Source organism: Cavia porcellus, unplaced genomic scaffold, assembly GCF_034190915.1.
Source record: "Cavia porcellus strain 051 isolate PalLab524CR breed Dunkin Hartley unplaced genomic scaffold, mCavPor4.1 scaffold_2, whole genome shotgun sequence".
Lineage (NCBI taxonomy): Eukaryota > Metazoa > Chordata > Mammalia > Rodentia > Caviidae > Cavia > Cavia porcellus.
In genome coordinates, this window is record NW_026947485.1 from 129,622,952 (window position 1) to 129,643,553 (window position 20,602).

The 20,602-nt window shown below is 36.5% G+C and overlaps 1 protein-coding gene across 3 annotated transcripts in view; it reads right to left on the bottom strand.

Annotated features, from left to right (window-relative positions):
* Positions 1-20,602, bottom strand: part of Kiaa0825 (KIAA0825 ortholog) — a 383,787-nt gene that overhangs the window by 288,639 nt on the left and 74,546 nt on the right. For all 3 annotated transcript variants that reach the window (XM_023561406.2, XM_063245350.1, XM_063245351.1), the window contains one exon: positions 4,059-4,220. In XM_023561406.2, the coding sequence (XP_023417174.2) occupies positions 4,059-4,220 (162 nt within the window). The remainder of the gene's footprint in view (positions 1-4,058; positions 4,221-20,602) is intronic.

The following is a 20,602-nucleotide window of genomic DNA, read 5'->3' on the forward strand; positions in this document are numbered from 1 at the left end:
ATTTTTGGCTCGTGACTGTAACATAGTATTTGCACGTGATCAACGCTAGTGTCTCTAAGAGCATGCCTAGATGAAGAACCTCGGAAGAGTGCAGAGGGTCACAGGAATGCCAGCTGCTCAACGGCTTCCCCTACAGAGTTCTCTGTGGTTGATTTTGCACTTCAGGTTAGTTTCCACACTGCCGCTTTCTTTCATGGAGAGTGGAGGTCGACAGTACTTCCCGCCACATCCACTTTCACACCCAAATTGGTCTTCGTAGGTTCCCATTGTGTGCACTACAAAGCAACTGGCCTTGTTGGCAGCTCTAAGTGGGAAGTACAAGTCTTTCTTTTCTTCCTCACTGTTCTTTGCTGGCTCACAAGCAACCTCCCACCAAAAGCTTGAATCTGTAGAAGAGACTACATCCAAGAGATAATACTATGAAAAAGTATGAAGAGAAGCCCAGGTGGCCACCTTGCAAATTTCCAATGTGGAAGCCTTCGACCTCTCTGCCCAAGAAACAGTGAAAGTCCTAGAGTAATGAGCTTTACAAACCCTAGGAGCCTCTTTACCTTAACTACATACGCCTCCCTAATACAATCCCTTAACCATCTAGCTAAGGAACTCTTAGAAGCCATTTGACCCCTCTTAAGACCCCCTAAGAGTACAAACAATCTTTCAGAAGATCTGAAATCTTTGATTCTTCTGAGACAAACCCTAAGTGTTCTTCTTACATCCAATTGAAGCAGCCATTGCGCTTTGTCATTGCTGGGGCTAAAGAAAAATGAAGGCCAAGAAGCCTCCTGGTTTAGATAAATCTCAGATGCCACCTTTGGAAAAAGTGAGGAACTGCCCAAAGAATGGCTTTATTCTGAAGGAGCCTTAGAAATGTACCATTAAAAACCCAAATCCAGTCCATAAAATCCCATCATCTAAAAGAAATACAATAAGGCATCCATACACTTAAATGATACCCTATCATTTTCTGAAATGATGAAATAAGAAAACCATCAAATCATTACCAAACAAAAACAAATAAACATAATGACTAAATATCTTCTTTTCAGAAAAGATTTCTTTTGTCTCTATAAAAGCTCTTCATTGCATCCAAATTGCTAAGAAAACTGCCAATTCGGCTAAAGTCTACAATATAATAGTAAACATTGAAATGGGAAGTAAAATATTTGGTTAATCATCTTTCATTTTCTGTGTGTGATATTACACACCTGGGTTTGTTAAAAACACCAACGGTGGGGGGGGGGGACTTTCATTTTCATCAGATTACTTGGGCTACAAAGAAATAGCAGAGAACTTTTCCAAGTTAACAAAATATAATCCAATCAAAACAAACACAAAAGAGACCAAATAACTTGTACTCTCTTTCTCTCTCTTTTGCCTTTCTCATCCTCTCACATAAAAGATTTTTCAGCCAGACATTAACTACCAGGAATATCCAATATTAATCTAAGATATATTTAGTTTCTTTAATCATCAGTTTCAAGAAATATTATTCTTCCTCATTTAAGAAAGTAATGCTTTTGATTAAAATTTATTAACTTGGATACACTGAAAGATTCAAGGTTATTTTTTCCTTTTTTTGATAATTTTCCTCAAGACCATCCTTTTCAGAGTCATTGCATGAAGTTGTGTCAGATTATATCAACCTTTCTTACCAACAAAAATTTTAGCAATGAAGAATATATATACCACAAGGAGGTGTTCTAGTCCTTGGACATTTCTGCTATCTGTTGTTCAAAATTAGATAATCTATAATGTGTTCACACAATACACTATTATTAACATGATATTGAAGTTGCTTTTATCTGCCATACTGCTTTTATGATGACAAATTTAAAGAAAGTATATTGTGGCATAATTATACATTTGCTTGGTTGATTTTATTCAAGGATGGTAACTGCATCTCTCAAATATAGAGCACTTGCAAGTCTTCACATCACTTGATCCCAATCTAATGGGGCTGAACAAGCTTTTAAAAAAAATTTCCTGAAATAAGCATGTTAAATCTTTTCTTCAGTTCTTGGCCATTTCCTTATCTTTGCTCATTACTCCTCTAACACAGTTTTAATTTCAAAGTTATGCTGCCCTTAAGATGAATAAAGTTCTCACACAAACCTCAAGAGTCTGGACCAGGACAATAACAAGATTCCAAATAGGTAGGGACCCTAGATGTTTGCAGTTCATTTTGTTTCTTGATTCACGATTCAGAAAAGATCTAGTAGAGAGGGAGTGGAGAGATGCCTAATCGTAAGCAGACATGATGGTTGAGCTCCACCACCAGTGTCAGTTGCTTGAGGCACTGCATGTCAATCAATAATTACAATGTCATAGTGCTCTATTCAGATCTCTTTGTAGAAGACCCATGAGGGCTCACATTGTCTCATAACTAAATCTCCTTTTTCATTTTGACTTTCCATTAATATTCATATTTTCTTTCTTATATTTTTATCTTTTGTTAGCTTCACAAAATCTGTAGTTCACTTCCAATTTTCTGCAAGTGAGCTCCAAATTTGGAAAAGTGATCAGTATGGTCTGGATACGGGTTAAGTGTATCCCATAAGGGTTTATGTGTTAAAAGCTGGTCCTCAGTGTGGTAAGATTGAGACGGTAGGATCTGTAGGAGGCGGAGTCTACTGGGAGGCCATTAGGAGCACCACCTTCAAAGGGATTACAGTAATTAAGACTTTAATTTTTGTGAGAGAGTTGCTACATACAGAGCAAGATTGCACCTTCTCTCTCTGGCTTCATATCTGCCGTGCAGTTGCCACTGGATGCTGTTTTCCATAAAGCAGCTCAGGCAGGGAAGTTCCCTTGCCACGGTCAGTGCCTAACATTTTGGGCTTTCAGTCTCACAAACTGCAAGCTCAATTAACCTCTTTTCTTTCCAAATTATCCAGCATTAGGTATTTTATTACACTGATGGAAAATGCAGTAATGCAATGATTTACATTATTTGCTTTGTAATGGTGCTGCCTAAACTTAACCTATGGAAAGTCAGAAACCTATGTTAATATAAAACAAACTCCAAATCTATAACGTTTCTAGTGTTATTTACAGAAAGCAAAGTAAATGAATACATTTATTTCACTCAATAGGTTTACTCTTGTAATTTTTACTAAGAAATTGGGATTTAGAGTTGAAAATTTTGTTTTCTGTGCTAATCTCGCCTTGCCTCACTTCGTTTTGCCAATGCAGTCCTTCTCCTTAAAATGGTATTATAGCACTATCACATAAAATGCTGCACTATACATTCCAATCTGACAAAAATGAACATCTTTATAAATACAGCTGTGAGAACAGAGGGCACAGAATTATTATGCCTTTGAATTTTTTAAAACATAGTTTCCTTAAGAGACTTTGTAAGACCAAACTTAAAATAGTACATTATATTTTTAAAAGTATATTACATAATTATAATTGCTATTTTAACAACTCATGTTTATTATTTATGATATGTTAGATAGCTCTGTACGTACTTTATTTACAATAAGTTATTTAATGCCCCTAACACTACAGACCATATTGGAAACTGAAGCATCTAATCATAAAAGGAAATAGAAAAAAATTAGTATAATCTTCCATGCTTACATTCAAGACAGGAAAACCCAAGCCAAAGGAGGCTAAAAAATTTCCTCACGCTCAGCTAAGTGCAACCAGCAGCTGAAGAAATACTAGGTCATCTAGTCTGCTTAATCTTTCATAAGTTGTTTTTCTGTGAAAAAAATTATCAAATTTCAGCTAAAGACAATTACCCTAAATGTACTTATAATGCTTTGTCAGTTAGAATTAAGTAATCTGCCTAGCTCAAAAAATAAAAATGACTAATCAAAAAATAGTAGTTTTTGAAATTCTGTATTTTTCTACCCTTTTTTCTGTTTTGCTCTTTTCTCTAAACAAAATTAAAAAATAAAAATAAAATCCATAGTGTGCACTGTAAGAAACATTTATCCAAAGAATTTTACCATATATTTTTTTTTCAAATAATGGCTTAGATTCAAATGACAGGAAGTAGAACCAGAGAGAGATTACAGATTTACAAATTTAAAAACCAAACATATTACCTGAAGTATCCCTGGATGTCTTAATTGATAAAAACATTGCTTCAAATAATTCTTGAACGTTGTTTTCTAGGTCCAAAAAGGATTTTACAAGCTGTGATAAGAATCTGAGTTCATCTAAGGATAGGGAAAAGTTTCTTCCGTTCTGTGGGAATTCAGGCGTAACTGTGAAAAGAAAAATCAGTACTGTTGGACCAATACTGTTTTTGTTTCTTTTCTCAGTAAATATTAGAACCCTCTATGTGATTCCATGAGTCATCATAATTAACAAGGTGCTCCATTATTGAAACAAATTTGCTCATTAAAATCACATATGAAATTTTCTAGGTGAATTTTTACTCTTTCTTGGAAGCTGTAGATACAAATATGACAAACAGATTAATTTTCAGAGCTATAAACAGGAATATGATTTGTTGTTGTAAAGCCACATCTTAAGCCATTCTATTTTTGTTTTTAAGTTCAGTTTATCATAATTTAAATCTGATCATGAGAAAAATGTCAGACAAATTTAAGATGAGGGACATTCTGCAAAAATAATTGGTATGTACTATTCGAAAATTGTCATGTCAGGAAGCATTGAGACTAGGAGATATTGTAGCCTAACAGAATCTGAAAGGATATGGTAACATAAATCAAAACAATATCAGCACTTTATTTTTCTATAAATAAAATTATTGAGGTAACAGTAAAATCTGAGCAACATCTACAACTGATGCTATTATAGCTATTGATTGTTAATTTCCTGATTTACCTAACTGTGCTTTGGTTTTGAAAAAAAAAAAGCTCTTGTTTTTAAGAAATACATATTGTAGCATATAAGAATAAATTTCTGCCATCTACACACAGTTCAGGGAAAAAAGCACTGAGAAGAAAAAAAACAGCAATGTAGAATTGTGGTAAAATAAAATATTAACATTTGGGGAATCTGTATGAAAGAAATTTGTAGACTCTTTGTATTATTCTGGTAGATTTTTGGAAGCCTGAAATTAAAATGAAATATTAAAGGCAGATTCCTCAAAAAACTAGGATTGAGTTTTCATTTGATCCAGGTATTCCCTTTCTGGGTATTTTTGCAGAAGAATTGAAAACATCATACCACAGCAATATTATGTACACCCATGTTTATAGCAGCACAATTTGTAATAGCTAAATCTTGGAAACAATCCAAATGCCCATCATCTGAGAAATGGATAAAAAAGATGTGATGCTTTTATACAGTGGAGTACTACTCAGTTTAAAGAAAGATAAAATCAAGCTTTTTATAGGTAAATGGATGCAAGTAGGCACCACGCTCATAAGTGAAACAAATCAGACTTGTATGTGTAAACTTTGCATTGTCTCCCCAGTGCAACAAGCTGAAAGGGTAAATAAGATTCAAAAGGTATAATAGATATTGTGAAAGGGAGAGAAACTGCTCAAAAAGAAATAACAACTGGGATGAGGGAAAGGGGAAAAGAAGGAAGGGAAAAACAAAATTAGATAGATAGATAGATAGATAGATAGATAGATAGATATACACACACACAAGATAGCTAAGCTAATTGTACTACTCACACTATTAGTTCACTGAAAGGAACAGTTGGTGCTTATATTGTGTGATCAATTTTGCATGCCTACAGGTGGTAATCTGAGTGACTATTTTGAAGACAAAAATATATAATAACTATTGCTAATTTCCTATCATCTTATTTTGAAATTCTGTACCATTTTCATTGTTTTTAAATTTTTCTTTAAAATAAAAATCCAGATAATAATGATGCTATTTGTACATCATTAAAAAGAACCAAGTTAACTTAGCAGTTGACAAAGATGTAGATGACATAATATGAAATCACATTTAAACATAACTGCTAAGTGATTATATCTATTGCTTACATAAGAACAATACAACATAAAGATTGATTTTTCCCCTTATAATTCTGCTACTAATCAAATCACATTACTATTTTATTATGATACAAAACACTTAAGCCTTTAAGAGTACAGAGAATAGTTTATTACATATCCTTAACTTTTATTTGATTTTGTTATAGCTTGACATCAAAAAGTGATCATTTTGATCATGTTTCCAAGGGTTAAAAGAAAATTTTCTTTAGCAATGACACTTAAAACATGTATTTAAAAACTGTCTTGTGAGGTAGTTACAAACTGGGCAGTTTGTAAGTTATAAAGTAAGTATATTCTGCCTGTGGAGGGAAAGCGGTAAGTGCTATTTAGAAACTGTATAGGGGCCTGATAATTCCACTGGGGGAAAATTATTTTCACCACATCGTAGAAGGATAGTTCCAGAGTTGCTACAATTTTCTAGACAATCCACTTCACTGCAGTGAAACTTTAAAATGTTGAAGTTAAACATGTATCCATATGATAGTCATGGAAGATAAAAATGTCATGGTATCTTTGTTGAAAACGTGAGAAAGACATGTATCAACTTTAGCGTGAGATTCAGTCCTATTCTCAAGGAGAAAAGAGATCTTGGTAAGAAACACACAAATACCTACAAAACTTCTATTTTATCTTTACATTTACCTCAGTCCCATATACATTAGAACTTCCTTCTAAATAGTGCTTTTATACCTACCATTCTTCTATAAAGATGTTAGAGTATATACGATATGGAGGTGATATACATAACCAAGATTTTGCTAGAAAAATCATGGTAAAAAACACAAAAAGAAAAGAGAATAAGTGTATCATGTTTTGTTTAGTTATTGCTTGTTATCTGGCCTGTTTGATTTCCCTTTAGCTTCAGTTACAGAGACAAGGGACTAGTTTAACCTTCTAAATCTTAAAGTTGTTTTTGTATATAACACAGTTTTAAAACAAATTTTCAATGTCTTTAAGAGTTCTTCCTAATCATCAAGGAAGAATATTCAATAGTTCAAGTAAAAACTAAACATAGCTTTAAAAAACTATTCATTTGGCTCAATTATAAATTGCACATATTTGTAAATGTTTATACTGTGAGAAAAGAATCTCTACTACAAAAATCTTTAGGAGACATTGCTATAATCTGTAGGGTTCAGGCCTATACACGAAGAGATCTTACCTCGATGACCTAGACTGAGAAATACTTTGTATTCCAGACATATGACAATATTGAAAGGCAAATCCATTTTAATTCAATAAATCTTTATCACTTAATAATGAAAGAGGACAGAATAATATGTATGACCTAAATCTAATCATTTCTGTCCCAAAGAAGCAATGATTATGGTGGAGGCCCATTAATTAGTAGTCCTTATTTCCTATCACTATTAGCTCAGTGTTCTCCCAAGGGGTGTTGTGAGAGTTCTTAATTTCTGGGCAAAATAATTCTGTGATACAATCATTTCATGAAAGGCCAATTAAAGCAAAATTAAACACAAAGGATGAAATAGCATTTCCCAAACTTATTTGACTTATTTTCTCCTCAGGATCTCACAGGACTGCAGTCCTAATCATCGTACCTTAGCTCATGATTTATAACAGCCAAATCATATCTATTTTTCTGTCCCTTAGACTCTTCACTGCTAACCAAATTAGGAAAGAATTTCTCCCAGCAGAAATTCCCTTTATGTTTTCCTTCATTAAATTAATCTCGTTCCTTCTTTTTTTTAATATTATTTCTGTTTACGCCTCTCTTCCAAGGCACCTCTCCAGAAAACTTCATCTGGATATGACCAGTCTAAGAGCCTTCTTTCTCCAACTCAATCTGGTCTTTATTTACTTACTAATCAAATTATTTTTACATCACCATGGAACTATGTTTGTTCCAAGAAGGTTTTAACATAGATGTTCTTACATAGGGAACTATGTTTGGACTTCTACTGCTGTGAAATATCTGAAATAAAGAGTGTTGCTTTACGTACAATGAGCTCTGGTTCTTAAAATATATAAATTTTACCCCTAATATTATAAACAAAGAAAAGTAAATTTTCATTTTAGAGGAAGACTTTATATAACATACAATGAACTGGTAATAAAAATAAGTCCATGAAATTTAAATTTCTCTTGATGGCATGATTTTGATGAAAGTTACTTCTGTCCTGCCCTAAGGGGCTGTTTGTCCTTCTGTTAAAGGGCACATCACAAAGACAGAATCATTTGAAAATGATTTAATGGTTCAAATAATCTAGTGTATTACTACATATAAAAGTCTCCTTAATGATCCACAATCAAAACAACATGTTAAAGTTTCTGTTTGCTTCTATAATAAAGTAAAAACATATAAACAAAACACATAAAAACAATGTTTCTCAATCATTTTTGACCAACAGACACCAGTTTTACCAACACATCTATTCAAGTCAAAGATTTTTCTCAAAAACAGTGGACTGACGGATTCTAAGATGACCTGCTATGTGGTACAAATATTTACATCTGTTCTGTAATTTTTCTTCCATTGTTAGACCTTTGTTGTGAGTTTTTCTTATTGGTTGTATAGCTGCTTTTTTGCTTTTTTTTTTGGTCTTTTTTCATTATTATCGGTACCGGGGATCGAACTCACAACCGCCTGCTTGCAAGGCGGGTGCTTATGCTGCTGAGCTAAACCCCCAGCCCTGTGTAGCTGCTTTTACCAATAGCTTGTCCTATTTGTGTATTTCTGCTTCTAATGTCATGGTCTTTTTGTAGACTCCTTTGAGAGATTAATAAAATTCCCCTGACTCACTCTGACTCTTGCTGAAAAATCTCCAGATAGTCACAGTTTGAGAGCTGAACCAAACCAAATGAAGCTTAGCTATGACTTTCAAATGGTAACACAGCCCCGAATTTTCTGTATTACTAAAAGTACATCCCAGGGTCATCTCCAGCTCTGGTGACCTTGCATCTCTATGCAAAGAGCCCCATTAGAATTCTTTTTGAGCAAGTGCCCCAAGTGAGGTGTGTGCACACTGGAATTTGAGACCACTGCTCAGTGGTATATGAGCTCTAGCTAAAAAAAGTCCTTATAGTTGAAAATCATTCTGCAGACAATAGAAAACCCAGATTTTGATATTAGAAAGTCAATCAAATAGACGTTACTGTGTAAAGCACCAATGATTTTAACAAAACAAAACTTGCCTTTTTTCATAGTCAAAAATGTATAACTTTCTTATCTCTGCAAGAAATATCAAACACCTGTAGGAAAGTTTTAAAAGCATATCCTATACATTTCTCCTAGACAAAGGAAAAACAGCTGTTAAGAATAATTTCTTTACATACATTCATCACAACATAAAATGATTCCCACGAGACCAGAAGTTCTGTTCAGTTTATCCAAATTTCTAGCATCTCAGAACTAGCATGATCTCTTACACAAAGTAGGCACTCAGAACAAAAACAAAAATAAAAAGAAAATGAATGAAATCTCATGGGTCCTAGAATAGGTAGGTTTGGTCCTAGAATAGCTAGGTTTGATGCAAAGATTTTATACCTAATCTGAAAGTGTATTCTTCAAAACTTTAATGTTTATAGATATAAATTTGCAAATATATAGTATAAGCAGCTATATAGTATTTGACAAAATAAAACTGAAAATTACTTCTAAAACAGAAAATGTGTACAAATGGATAAAAAACATAATGCACTAGGATTCTGATAGGAAACATATTGACACAATTCATCCTAAAATATGATTTTCATGAATTTAAAAAATAAAAGTACAATTCAGAAAAAAAATCTTCACCATGAAAAAAGTAGACAATTATTCTCAGAACTCTTGTCTAAATTTTTTTTAAAACACTGTTTCCCTCTTTCCTGGTCCACATACATTTATGAATCTGTAGATATTTGTACACATGTATTTTTAGGTAGATGTGTATATACATGTGTAAACATCATACATAAAAATATAGGGGAAAGTTTCAAGTAGGATCACAAGATTGAATCTTGGGCAATTTAAGGCATTAGTAGCACCTTATCTGAAGAATTTAAAAGAGGAGAAGGATTATTGTTGTAGTTCAGTGAAATGGCCCTGGCTCCAATCCCCAATACCACAAAAAGAAATAAACAAACAAATAAATAATAAAACTTTAAGAAAAATAGTATACATTATAGATTACACATTTTTAAATGTTTTTCTTGTAGTGACTGACAGGTAAAATATCAGCCTCCTTGTATTCTTGTAAAATTTAGGACATTGAAAACAAATCTAGAGAAATATTAGGACTTTTCACATTTGATCTGAAATCTAGCATCATTTGGAACAAATATCAAACTCCAGCTAAATAGGACAGACCATAAAAATACAGGCAGTAGCTGAAAGCATACATATTATTTTCCAAGACCATTAGCAACAGAATTCTTGTTAATAATAGCATCAAGATACGGCAGAAAATGAGAAGCTACAAAATCAGATAATCTGAAGCCAGTGGATCAGTATAATAGGATAAAAGGCACACATTTCAGTTTTCCCAAGAAAGGTGAACATTAGCCACCCTGTTATTGAGTGTAAATGGATCCATTTTCAGTGCCACTAGACAAGTGATGTAAAAAGAGGTGACACAACCACTATGGTAAGGCTTATTAGTCTGAATGAAATTCATGACATAATCCAAATGGAATATATTTGTTCCAGTAAAGAAAACTTTTAAACAGTGTTAGAATATGAAGTTGGCAAGGATTGCATAGGAACAAAAATAAGCAGTACCTTTCTCAGTACTCAAGTCACTTCCCGAGAGCAGGTGGGACTTGGCACTCAACCAGAGGACACCAGAGGCCTGCAGGAGCGTGTGCTCCCTGGAATTCCAGGTTCCAATGAGCCACGGCAGGGGAGAAGCAGGAGACAAACACCCCAAGTTTATAAAAAAGCTCTTCTCTGTCTTGTAAGCCTAATACATATCCAGAAAATCACCCAAGACTGAAAGGAAATGCTTTTGCCTCAGCCCTAAGAAGAAAATCATACTGTTGTATCCCCTTTCCACCAGGATTATATCTGTAACTTACTTATTTGCAAATGTATATGATTAGGAAAGCATTTGGGGTAAAAGTAAGGTAAAGAATATTTCCAACTATTTTATTACAATGGCATATTACTCAGCTATAAAGAAAGATAAATGGATGCAACTAAAAACTATCATAAGTGAAGTAAATCAGACTCACATGTATAAAGATCACATTGTTTTCCCTGGGTAAGAAACTGAAGGAGTAAACAAGATTCAAAAGGCACAATAGATACTGTGAAAGGGAAAGGGACTGCTCAAAAGGAAAGAACAACTGGGATAGGGAAAAAGAGAAAAAAAGGAAAGGAAAATTATATATATATACACACATGATAACTAAGGTAATTATACTAACTCTATTAGTTCATGAAAAGAAACTGTGAGAGCTTATATCTGAGCAACTATTTCAAAAGCAACATAGAGACCATTGTTAATATCATCTGGTTTTGAATCCTATCTTTTTTGTTGTTTTGCTTTTATTGTTTTCTTTTAATCTTTTTAAAGTAAATATATATATATACACACATATATATATATATATATATATATATATATATATATATATATTTCCAACTTAGGTTTTAGAAAGTTTCTCTGTGTACCACCTAAACTAAGACAGGGTAAAACTCAGAGTGATGAATGAGAGACTGAAGAAAGGACTCAAGGATGAAGTGAGTACCTAGGAAGGGGAGTGAAAGGGAACCATGCAAGCTGGATATGGCAAAGGTTAGATGCTCCATCGGGGAAGGTCAAGACCCCCGTGGTGATCCCTTAGAGTGATGCAAGAGCTACAAAACTGGGAGGGCTGGGCCTCATAGATATTAAAAATCGTCCTGAATCCAGGAATCATTTTTTTTTTAATTTTTATTTAAGGAGAAAAGAAAAGAAAGGAAAAAAAAACAGTGAAGGGGTACAAGTTATACAGATTTACAGAATAAAAAAATGCGCAGTAGGAAATCACTAGTTAATGGATTACATATTGCCATCTTAGAAATAGTTGTTTAAGTCACAAAATTAAAGCTTGTAGAGTGGACATTCCAACAATGATACTGCAAACAGTTCTGTTCAATGATCCAATAAAACTCTGTGATATCATTTTCTATCTTATACATTTAAATATACATGCAGTTATATAGTTTAGAGCACTTTCTTTTCCTCTCTTTTGTACAGTGACTATTACACATTTTGGGTTTCATTGCTCCCACGGTTCTTGTTGCTTTTTTGGAAGAGAGTAAAACCAAATGTGACATAACAGAACAGAATTGGTCAAGTCAAAAGGGTGGACATAATAGATAATATAAGAACATAATACAAGGTGATCAACAATGGTTACCATAATGCCTTCCGCTATTTCTAATAGAATTGCCTATATCATTAGTTGTAATACAATTGAACAAAACCGTAAAGAATAAAACCGACAAAACCAAAACATTGGAGATATTGTAGGTCTTCAAAAGTAGATAAAAGTCAACGAGAATGGGCGTTATAATGAATCTCATTATCTTCTCAGCTGATGCCTAAACTTTCGAACCTGATACTATCCAGCAAAACAGAATATAGGAACCTCAGTCAAAAACAAGATGGTGAGAGTAATACAGGGCTTCAAATCGAGATAATAGAAAGTCAAAGTGGGTTACTATATTATATCCTGCTATATTTTTCCCTTTAATTAAATGGATAAAAATAAAAAAGTAAATAATGGAGTGGAGATTGAGAAAAAGGAGGGCATAACAGCAAAACAGGGCAGATCAAAACATAACCATTTAAGCAGAATAGTGTTTCACCACCAGCTAATCCTGACCCAAAAATAGTTACCATATTGACTCCCTCCCTGAAGTCCTTGAGTACAACTTCATATACTGTAGCATTAAGTATATCAAAACAATGTAAATCCATTTAAGAGAATGACAGCATTATAGAGTATTTAGAATCGACTAACAGAAAATGAACAATGGTCTCTGTATAATCTCCTTGTCTTTAAAAGGTTTTTTTCTTATACTATCGTACATAACAAAATCCAATAAGATACAACCTGTTTAGACCATTGGAGACAGAAGAACAAAAGCTAGATGAGACTTCAAAACAAGATGGTACTAAATCAGTATTACCTATTAAGATGTCATTTTCTCCACAAAAAAGCTGTTCCTATCATCCAATCTTCTGTCTCATTTCTGTTGAGCTCTTTTTCTGTCAGTAGCTATCAGTTTGTCTTCTTCATTTTGTTCTCTGCTCCATTCGTTGTGGCCTCCCCGCCCCTATTTCTGGGTTCTTTGTATTTTTCTTTTTTTAGAATATCCTGCAATACTTTCTGTAGGGTTGAATTGGTGGTTGCAAATTCCCCCAGTTCCTCTTTATCCTGGAAGCACCTCGTGTTTCCATCAATTTCCAGGGACAGTTGTGCAGGATATCTCAATCTTGGCTGTAGATTATTATCTTTCAAAGCTTGAATTATTTCTCCCCATGCTCTTCGTGATTTGATGGTTTGTGAAGAGAAATCTGCTGTAATTCTGATGGGTCTTCCCTTGTAAGTGATCTGTTTCTTGTCTCTTACAGCTTTTAATATTCTGTTCTTGTATTGAATTTCTGGAATTTTTATTATTATATGCCTGGGTGTTTCTCTGTTAGGGTTGTAGGTAGCTGGGGTCCTGTATGCCTCATAAATTTGAGTATCTTTACCTTTTGCTAAATTAGGAAAATTCTCCTGGATTATTTCTGTGAGTAGCTTTTGTAGTTCACTTGTTTGTGTCCCTACTTCTTCTTTTATGTTCTTAATCCTTAAGTTATGGCTCCTCTTATCATCTTCTTGTCTTTGTATTATTGCTGTGTGTTTCTTTGTTATTTTTAAGAAGTTTTTCATTTCATTCTCCCATGTTTCAAGTCTGCCCTCCAATTCAGATAGTCTGTCCTTAGTTTCTTTCAAGCTGTTATGCCAGTCTTGGGTAGACTTCTTAATTTCTTGATAGTCCCTTTGCACCTGCTTCACATACTCAATGCTTTCTCTGTTTTCTCCATCAAGCAATTCTCCCCTCTTTTTCTGTTCTTCCATTCCACCATCCGCTTTTTCCTGGGTGGTGCTTAGCATTTCTCTAACTATTCTGCATACTTCTAGCTTCAGGTCATTGATAACTTCATTCCTGAATTGGTCTATGAGGCTCTCTAAATGGCGCTTAATGTATAATGGTGCAGTGTCCACAATTGCCTGATTCTCAGGATTGGGGGTCGAGGAGCCTTTTTTGTTGCTTCCCTTCCCCATATTTTCTGTTCCTTATAAAATGTAATCTTACACAGGAGGCCCGGCTTCCCTGCTTGCCAGCCACAGCTTGATCAAATTGCGCTGGCTAGTTGTTCCCGCTCACCGCTGCGCCCCAGGGAGTTGCGGAGGAGGCAGCCTACGCGGGAGTCGGTCGCTCCTCCGGGCCACCGTCAGGCTCTGGGATCTGGGTTAGGCCAGCCTAGGGGGTCCGCGAGCAGTGTCCCTCCGGCCAGGCACCTTTCACCAATCCCGTCCGAGAGGGAAATGTGCGGCTGCAGTTGCCACCGCGCCCTGCTCTTACAGGACTGCCCGCGCCCAGAAAAACCTCCACTGGAGTCAAACTGCGGTAGGGAGTCAGTTCCTCGCTCACCTCGCCACCAGTCAGCCTTCCTCCCTGGCCGTCGTGTTTCCGACTCCGTTCGCAGATTCCCGTTCCCAAGCCTCTGCGTGTCTCTCCTTGCCGAGCCCCTATGGAGGTAGCTGGGCGCCTGGCGGCGGGAAGTCTAAACTGCGGTTTCCGATGGTGTGGGGACTCCGTTCGGGGACTCCCGTTCCCAGAGCTCGGCGGTCGCGTCTCTCCTTGCCGAGCTGCTGTGGAGGTAGCCGGCCGTCGAGCGGTGGGAAATCCAAACCGCGGTTTCCAATGGCGCGGAGTCGAGCCTCCACACCGAGATTTTTCTGTTCCTATTTTAGCGCCAGGACTGTATTCCAAGTTGGATTCTCTCAGCCCAGTTTGTTCCTGAGTCAGCAGAGCATATCTCTACTGGTTCGTATCTCCTTAGTCCGCATCATTCCTGGCCTCTGAGCCGAGCCTTTAGAGAGCGTTCAGAAGTTGCTGTTGTCTGTCCGCCATGTTCTCCCGATCCACCGGAATCATTTAACTTCCAGAAATTGAAATACCCACCTCCACCACCACCACCACCACCATCCCGTACTTCTGGTTTCCAAGTTATGTGATGCATTGCTCTTTATAATTGTGTCACCTAGTGCACAAGAAGACCTAGCTGGAGAAGATAAGGCCTGGAACCTATGAGCCAGGGATCGTGGGTTCAATGAACACACTGCTCTCTACTGTCTGTGTGCCTGGACAAGTTACTGAGTCTCTTCGTGCCTCAGTCATGAGTTCCCACAGGAGAAGAGCACCTGGCAGCCAGGAAGGGCTCTGCGCTTGTAGACATTGCTGCCCTCTTGTCTGAGGAGCCTGGCTGTGAGGGGAGGGTGGGCTCCTGTTGGAGGGTGCTCCCTTCTGCTTCAGCTAGCACATTCATTTTAGGTATGTCCACTTGCTATGCCATGCAATAAAGTGGACGTTTATCTCCTGAAATGTTAAGCTCCTTACAGGCTGAGATCTTCTCCCCATTACTGTACTCTCATATCCATCAGAGGCTGTATTCAAAAGAATGATTTCAAAATGAAAAGTACCAGTGCCTCTCAGAGACAAAACCCATTTCACTCAACATGTTTTATTTGACTTCTTTCTCCACCATGAAAGAGTTTCTTTAATAAAGTACTAATATTGATATTTCATTAATAGTTTCATCAATGAGATTCTTTAATAAAACACTTCATATTTATTTATATAACTATGGTATATTGACACACTAATTTCACATTGATTACTATACCAATAACAGTTTCATATTAATTTCATATGAACAGGATATGGTTTGAAAGAGAAATAACCAAAAATTCCATATTAATATCTATTTCACTATGGACAGTTTTTTAGTGGATTCCACAGCTAAGATTGACATTCATAAAATTAAACAGTGGCCCTATTCTGAGCCCTTACACTGCACCTCTACCGTACTGATTCTTTAGAACACTAGTTTTAGCTGTGTGAGTGAGTGTGTGTGTGTGTGTGTGTGTGTGTGTGTGTGTTTGTGTGTGTGATCACAGGCTCTCAGTAAGGTGTTAGGATTGTACTAATGGCCTCAGCCTTTCAGGAACTTAGACAATCATACAGATTAATGTAAAGTGTCAACTGATATCATAGTAGTATATGAAAATGAAATGTCAAGAAACGACTCAATTACTAATATATACTATATCTGCATCGTCTAGACCTGATCTCTTTGATTGTTTTGGGTCAAGATAGTTATTACACTAAACTTTGTGCCTACCTACAGGATTGATAACTGTAATTTAAAAAGAGACAGTAGAATGGACAGAGAGAATCACTGGGTTTGGAATAAATGCTTCTGACCTACACAAAGCCCCCAACGTGTCCGCCGCTTCCTTGGGAGGGAACAGCAATAAGCCCTGTTCACAAAGAGAAACTTAAGTGGCTGGAAAGGATGGAGATAGAGTTCCCTGAATCTATTCTTCTGGGTCAGTGAGAAAAACTGAAAAGAAACTGCTTCTATTATTACCCTTTTATGGCTCCCAGGCCAACAGTGGCTCCTCTGACTGTCACCTAAACTCATGGCTAAATGATAACGAAATTCTCTCACACTTCATTCCATCTTCTCTTGCAAAAGATGTCAGTATTACATTAGCAAGAGACTTGACTTTTTGTTCGTTTGCCAATGGTATGATACTCTTGTCCCTCTTCTGTATTTCGTCTTTCTGTCTTTCTTTTTTGATGGAGAACATGAGAGGGAATATCTGACACCTGACTCCTGTGGTCACTGTTAGCCGAAGATGCTAATCAAAGAATGGCTTACATCTGAATTTAGGCAAACTCAGGAACTGTACCCAGGGCAATGTTTCTCAGTTGACTTTTGTTTTATGCTGGCTGAACTTTCAGTGGTAAACACATACACTGACCCTTTCAGGGAATAGCTTAATAATCAAATACCTCTGCTGTAATGAAATGAGTTTTAGATTTTAAGTACTGTATCTAATTGCACATTATTAAAGAAATATCTTCCTAATATTCCTTTCTGAGCCTCAAATTTTGCTAGTGTTCAGTTAATTGTATTTCTTATCATATGTGTTACTTTCTCTTATCACGTCTAAAAATTAACCTACAGAAAAAAACTAAAGTGAGTTAACAATTCATTTTTACAATAGCCTTAGGTTGTATCAGAGAGTTGATATTTCATTTTTAAAGGAATATGCCATGACAGAGAAGTTACATTATCAGCTCTTAATATAAAATGTAAAAAATTAATTTTAAAAATTTAGCACAGGAATAAAAAGAATACGATCATCAAAAAGACAGATTTAAGTTAAGACACCTGCTGAGTGTGCTTCCTATATATTTTCTAATTGAATCATAACCTTTTAAAGAAGATAGAACAATTTTTCCTTTTTATACTAAAAAATACAAGATTCTGGTCACACTTCTTTATCAGGTAGAAAATCATAATGGCTATGAACGTACGTTAAAATTACTATGAAAAGAAATAGTCATAGTGATAGTAGAAATCCCTTGTACCCACCTGAAAAGCTGTGCTCAAGAGCTCATGATTCTATCACAGTAAGGCACAAGCCTTCCAGGTAAGAGACTTCCCAGGGGAATGTCACTTTGTCTAGTAAATTTTATGCCTAATCTTTTCTTTTTGGCTGCCTTTTTTACCTAGTGATAGTTACATCACCATAGAGCTAAAGACACATTTCCTTCAAACTTAAAATATGACTTTGAAGCACCTTGGAGGCAGAAAGCATCTTTTACACCATCTTCCTCAGAAGGCCTGTGATCTACAGACAGCACCCTTAAGTGGGCTTCACTTGCTAATTTGACAAAGATTTGCCTGCAGTGCATCTGCAAGGAACCCCGTGACACGCATCTTGTGTGATGACAGAAGAGGGCTCTAGAGAGACCTGGAGGCTCACAAGGACCATGCCTCAGACCTGTCATCATCAGCTCCTATGGCCATTCGTGTCTGAAGAGTGAATTTATCTCTCCAACTATTTCAGTTCAGGGGAGAAGAAAGAAGTCCATGGAAAGAAAACTAATTGAAGAAAACATTAGCTGATTGTCATCTTATTTTGATATAAGTAGGATGACATTTATATCAAAATAGGATTCTGGGCTCTGTCCTAGATGGTTTGTTTCATGAAAACATTTTTCTTTCATTGAAAAAGCAAATACAAAATACATGCAAAATTAAGCGACATAGTATTTATTTTTTGAGCATATGATTTAATCAGTTATTGGATTCACTTGACTCTGTGTGTGTGTGTGTGTGTGTGTGATTTTTGAGACAGGGTCTCGCTCTATAACCCAGGCTGGCATTGAGCTCACTCTTGTACCCCAGGCTGGCTTTGAACTATGACAATCTTCCTGCCTCAGCCTCTCAAATGCTGGGGTTAGAGGTGTGTGCCACCATGCTCACTCTCACTTGATTTTGATGAGGAAGAAAGAAAAGCAAGAACAGATGGAAAGGAAGGAAGAGTAAAAGCCCAGGGAGCCCAGTCCCTCAAGCAGAGGTCAGTGCATTCTAGCTCATGGGACAAGCAGAGCTTTTCTGTTTGTAAAAACTAGGGGGGAAATCAAAAGAAGAAAACTACTTTTTCAATGTGAAAATTCTTTGAAGTCCAAGCTTCAGTGTCCATGAAGTTTCACTGGAATAGAGCCATGTGACTGTTTGCATGTTATGTGTGCCTCGGTTATACTATAAAGACAGAGTCTAGCAGTGGAAAAGGAGATATCATGGCCTGCAAAACAATGTTGCAGACATTGTTTACCAACCTCTGCCGACACTAACAGGAAGAATGCAAAAGACAGTCGTAAATCAACCAACACACAAAGAGGTAAAATTTTGAAAAGGTCAGGAGAATAACTGAGAGTTAACATTCACTGGACATAGACTATAGAGCAACAAAATTACACCTGCGTTATTTGCAATCTTCCCCACCACTCAAGCAAGAACATTAAGGCTCAGAGAAAGCAAATTACTCATCGCTGAATTACAATGTGAATGCACCCTGTGAGAAAACTAGCAAAGACATTTTAACTGAGGAACAAATTGGGGGGGGGGGCGGATTTGATTTCAATGAGCAATTTGAATCAGTAAGATCTATTTTAGGATAATATGAGCATCTGTTAGTCCATAAGGTCTGATGTGTGTTTCAATGTAATTTCAATGTAATTATTGATACAAATACCTTTCTAATACCAAGCTCCACTGATAACAGAAAAGTACGTGGCAAGTACTATTTTAAGTACCTACAAACAAATTTACACTAATTCTCTAAGCTTCATGAGGGAAGCGCTAATTCTAGCATTTCCCTCAAAGGCATGAAGAGGTGACATAATTGTGCAAGGCCACAAAGCGCTCAATTAACAGCCAAGATCTGAATGGTGGGCAAGTGGCCGCACATTCTAGGTTCTCAATAAATCTGACACATTGGTGTCAGTCCAATCCAGGTTGCATCAGAATTCCCTGGAGAGTTTGCTCACACAGATTGTCAGGAGTGGGGTGGAGCTCCAAGTTTCTATTTCTAACTTTGTGCAGGTGATGCTGCTGCAGAGTCCTGGGGACACACTCTGAAAGCAGCTGCTCTATTAGTTCTGTAGTACTTCTTGGTATTGCCACCAAGGCATCATCTGCTCACTTGTATGGCTTTGCCTCTCAAAATTCTCAAAAAGTTTATACTTGGATTTTTGGGGCAAAGGCAGGGATTGCTCTTCTAGGCAGTTCCTTTATATCCTTCTTCCCATTCAGGTAATCATACACGTCAACGGACAAATTCTACTTATTAAACACTTCCTTCAAGTTACTTTTCTGTTCAAAAGTTACCAATGCCATATGCAATTCAAGCACCTAGAGGCTCCGTGAACTATTCCTGAGCTGGTATTACATCATTCATTCAGTTGTTCCTTTATTCGGCAGCTTAGGTTTTCTGCCTAGTGGACACTTTCCTTCTAACAAGAATCTTGTCCCTCAGTCAACTGGAAGCCTTTGCTAAGACTCTCAGAACTCCAGCTGCAAGAAGTTGTCAGGATGTGAGCAGGAAATGCAGTGGAGAAACTCTCTGAGAAAAAAGTCATCACATGGGGAGAAATCGAGACACGAGAAGACGAAGTACAGGTACGAAAGCAAAGTTCCTGCTGCTCAGGTCTCTAGAAGTCCTACCCTTCCAGAAGTTTAACTGCATTCTTCTTTTAATAAATGCGTTTTCTCTCTCTCTCTCTCTCTCTCTGCATAAAAATCTGAGACAAGGAGGAACAAAAGTGTCACTTGAGGGTTAGCTTTCTGGCTAATGCCTTCATCAACTATTTGTTAAATAATCCTGCGTATCAGTCACCATTCTCTTCATTGTCCCCAACAAGCCACAGTAAGCTCTACTGCTGGTGCTCTCTGCACTGAAAGGAAAGCCTTTTCCTTTCCTTCTGCCCATGGAGTTCTTCTTGCTGCCAAACTCAAGTTTTTCCCATGTTGCTTTGTGGGTTAGTCTTTTTCACTTGCTAGCTTTGAAGGCACTTGAAGACACCACACAAA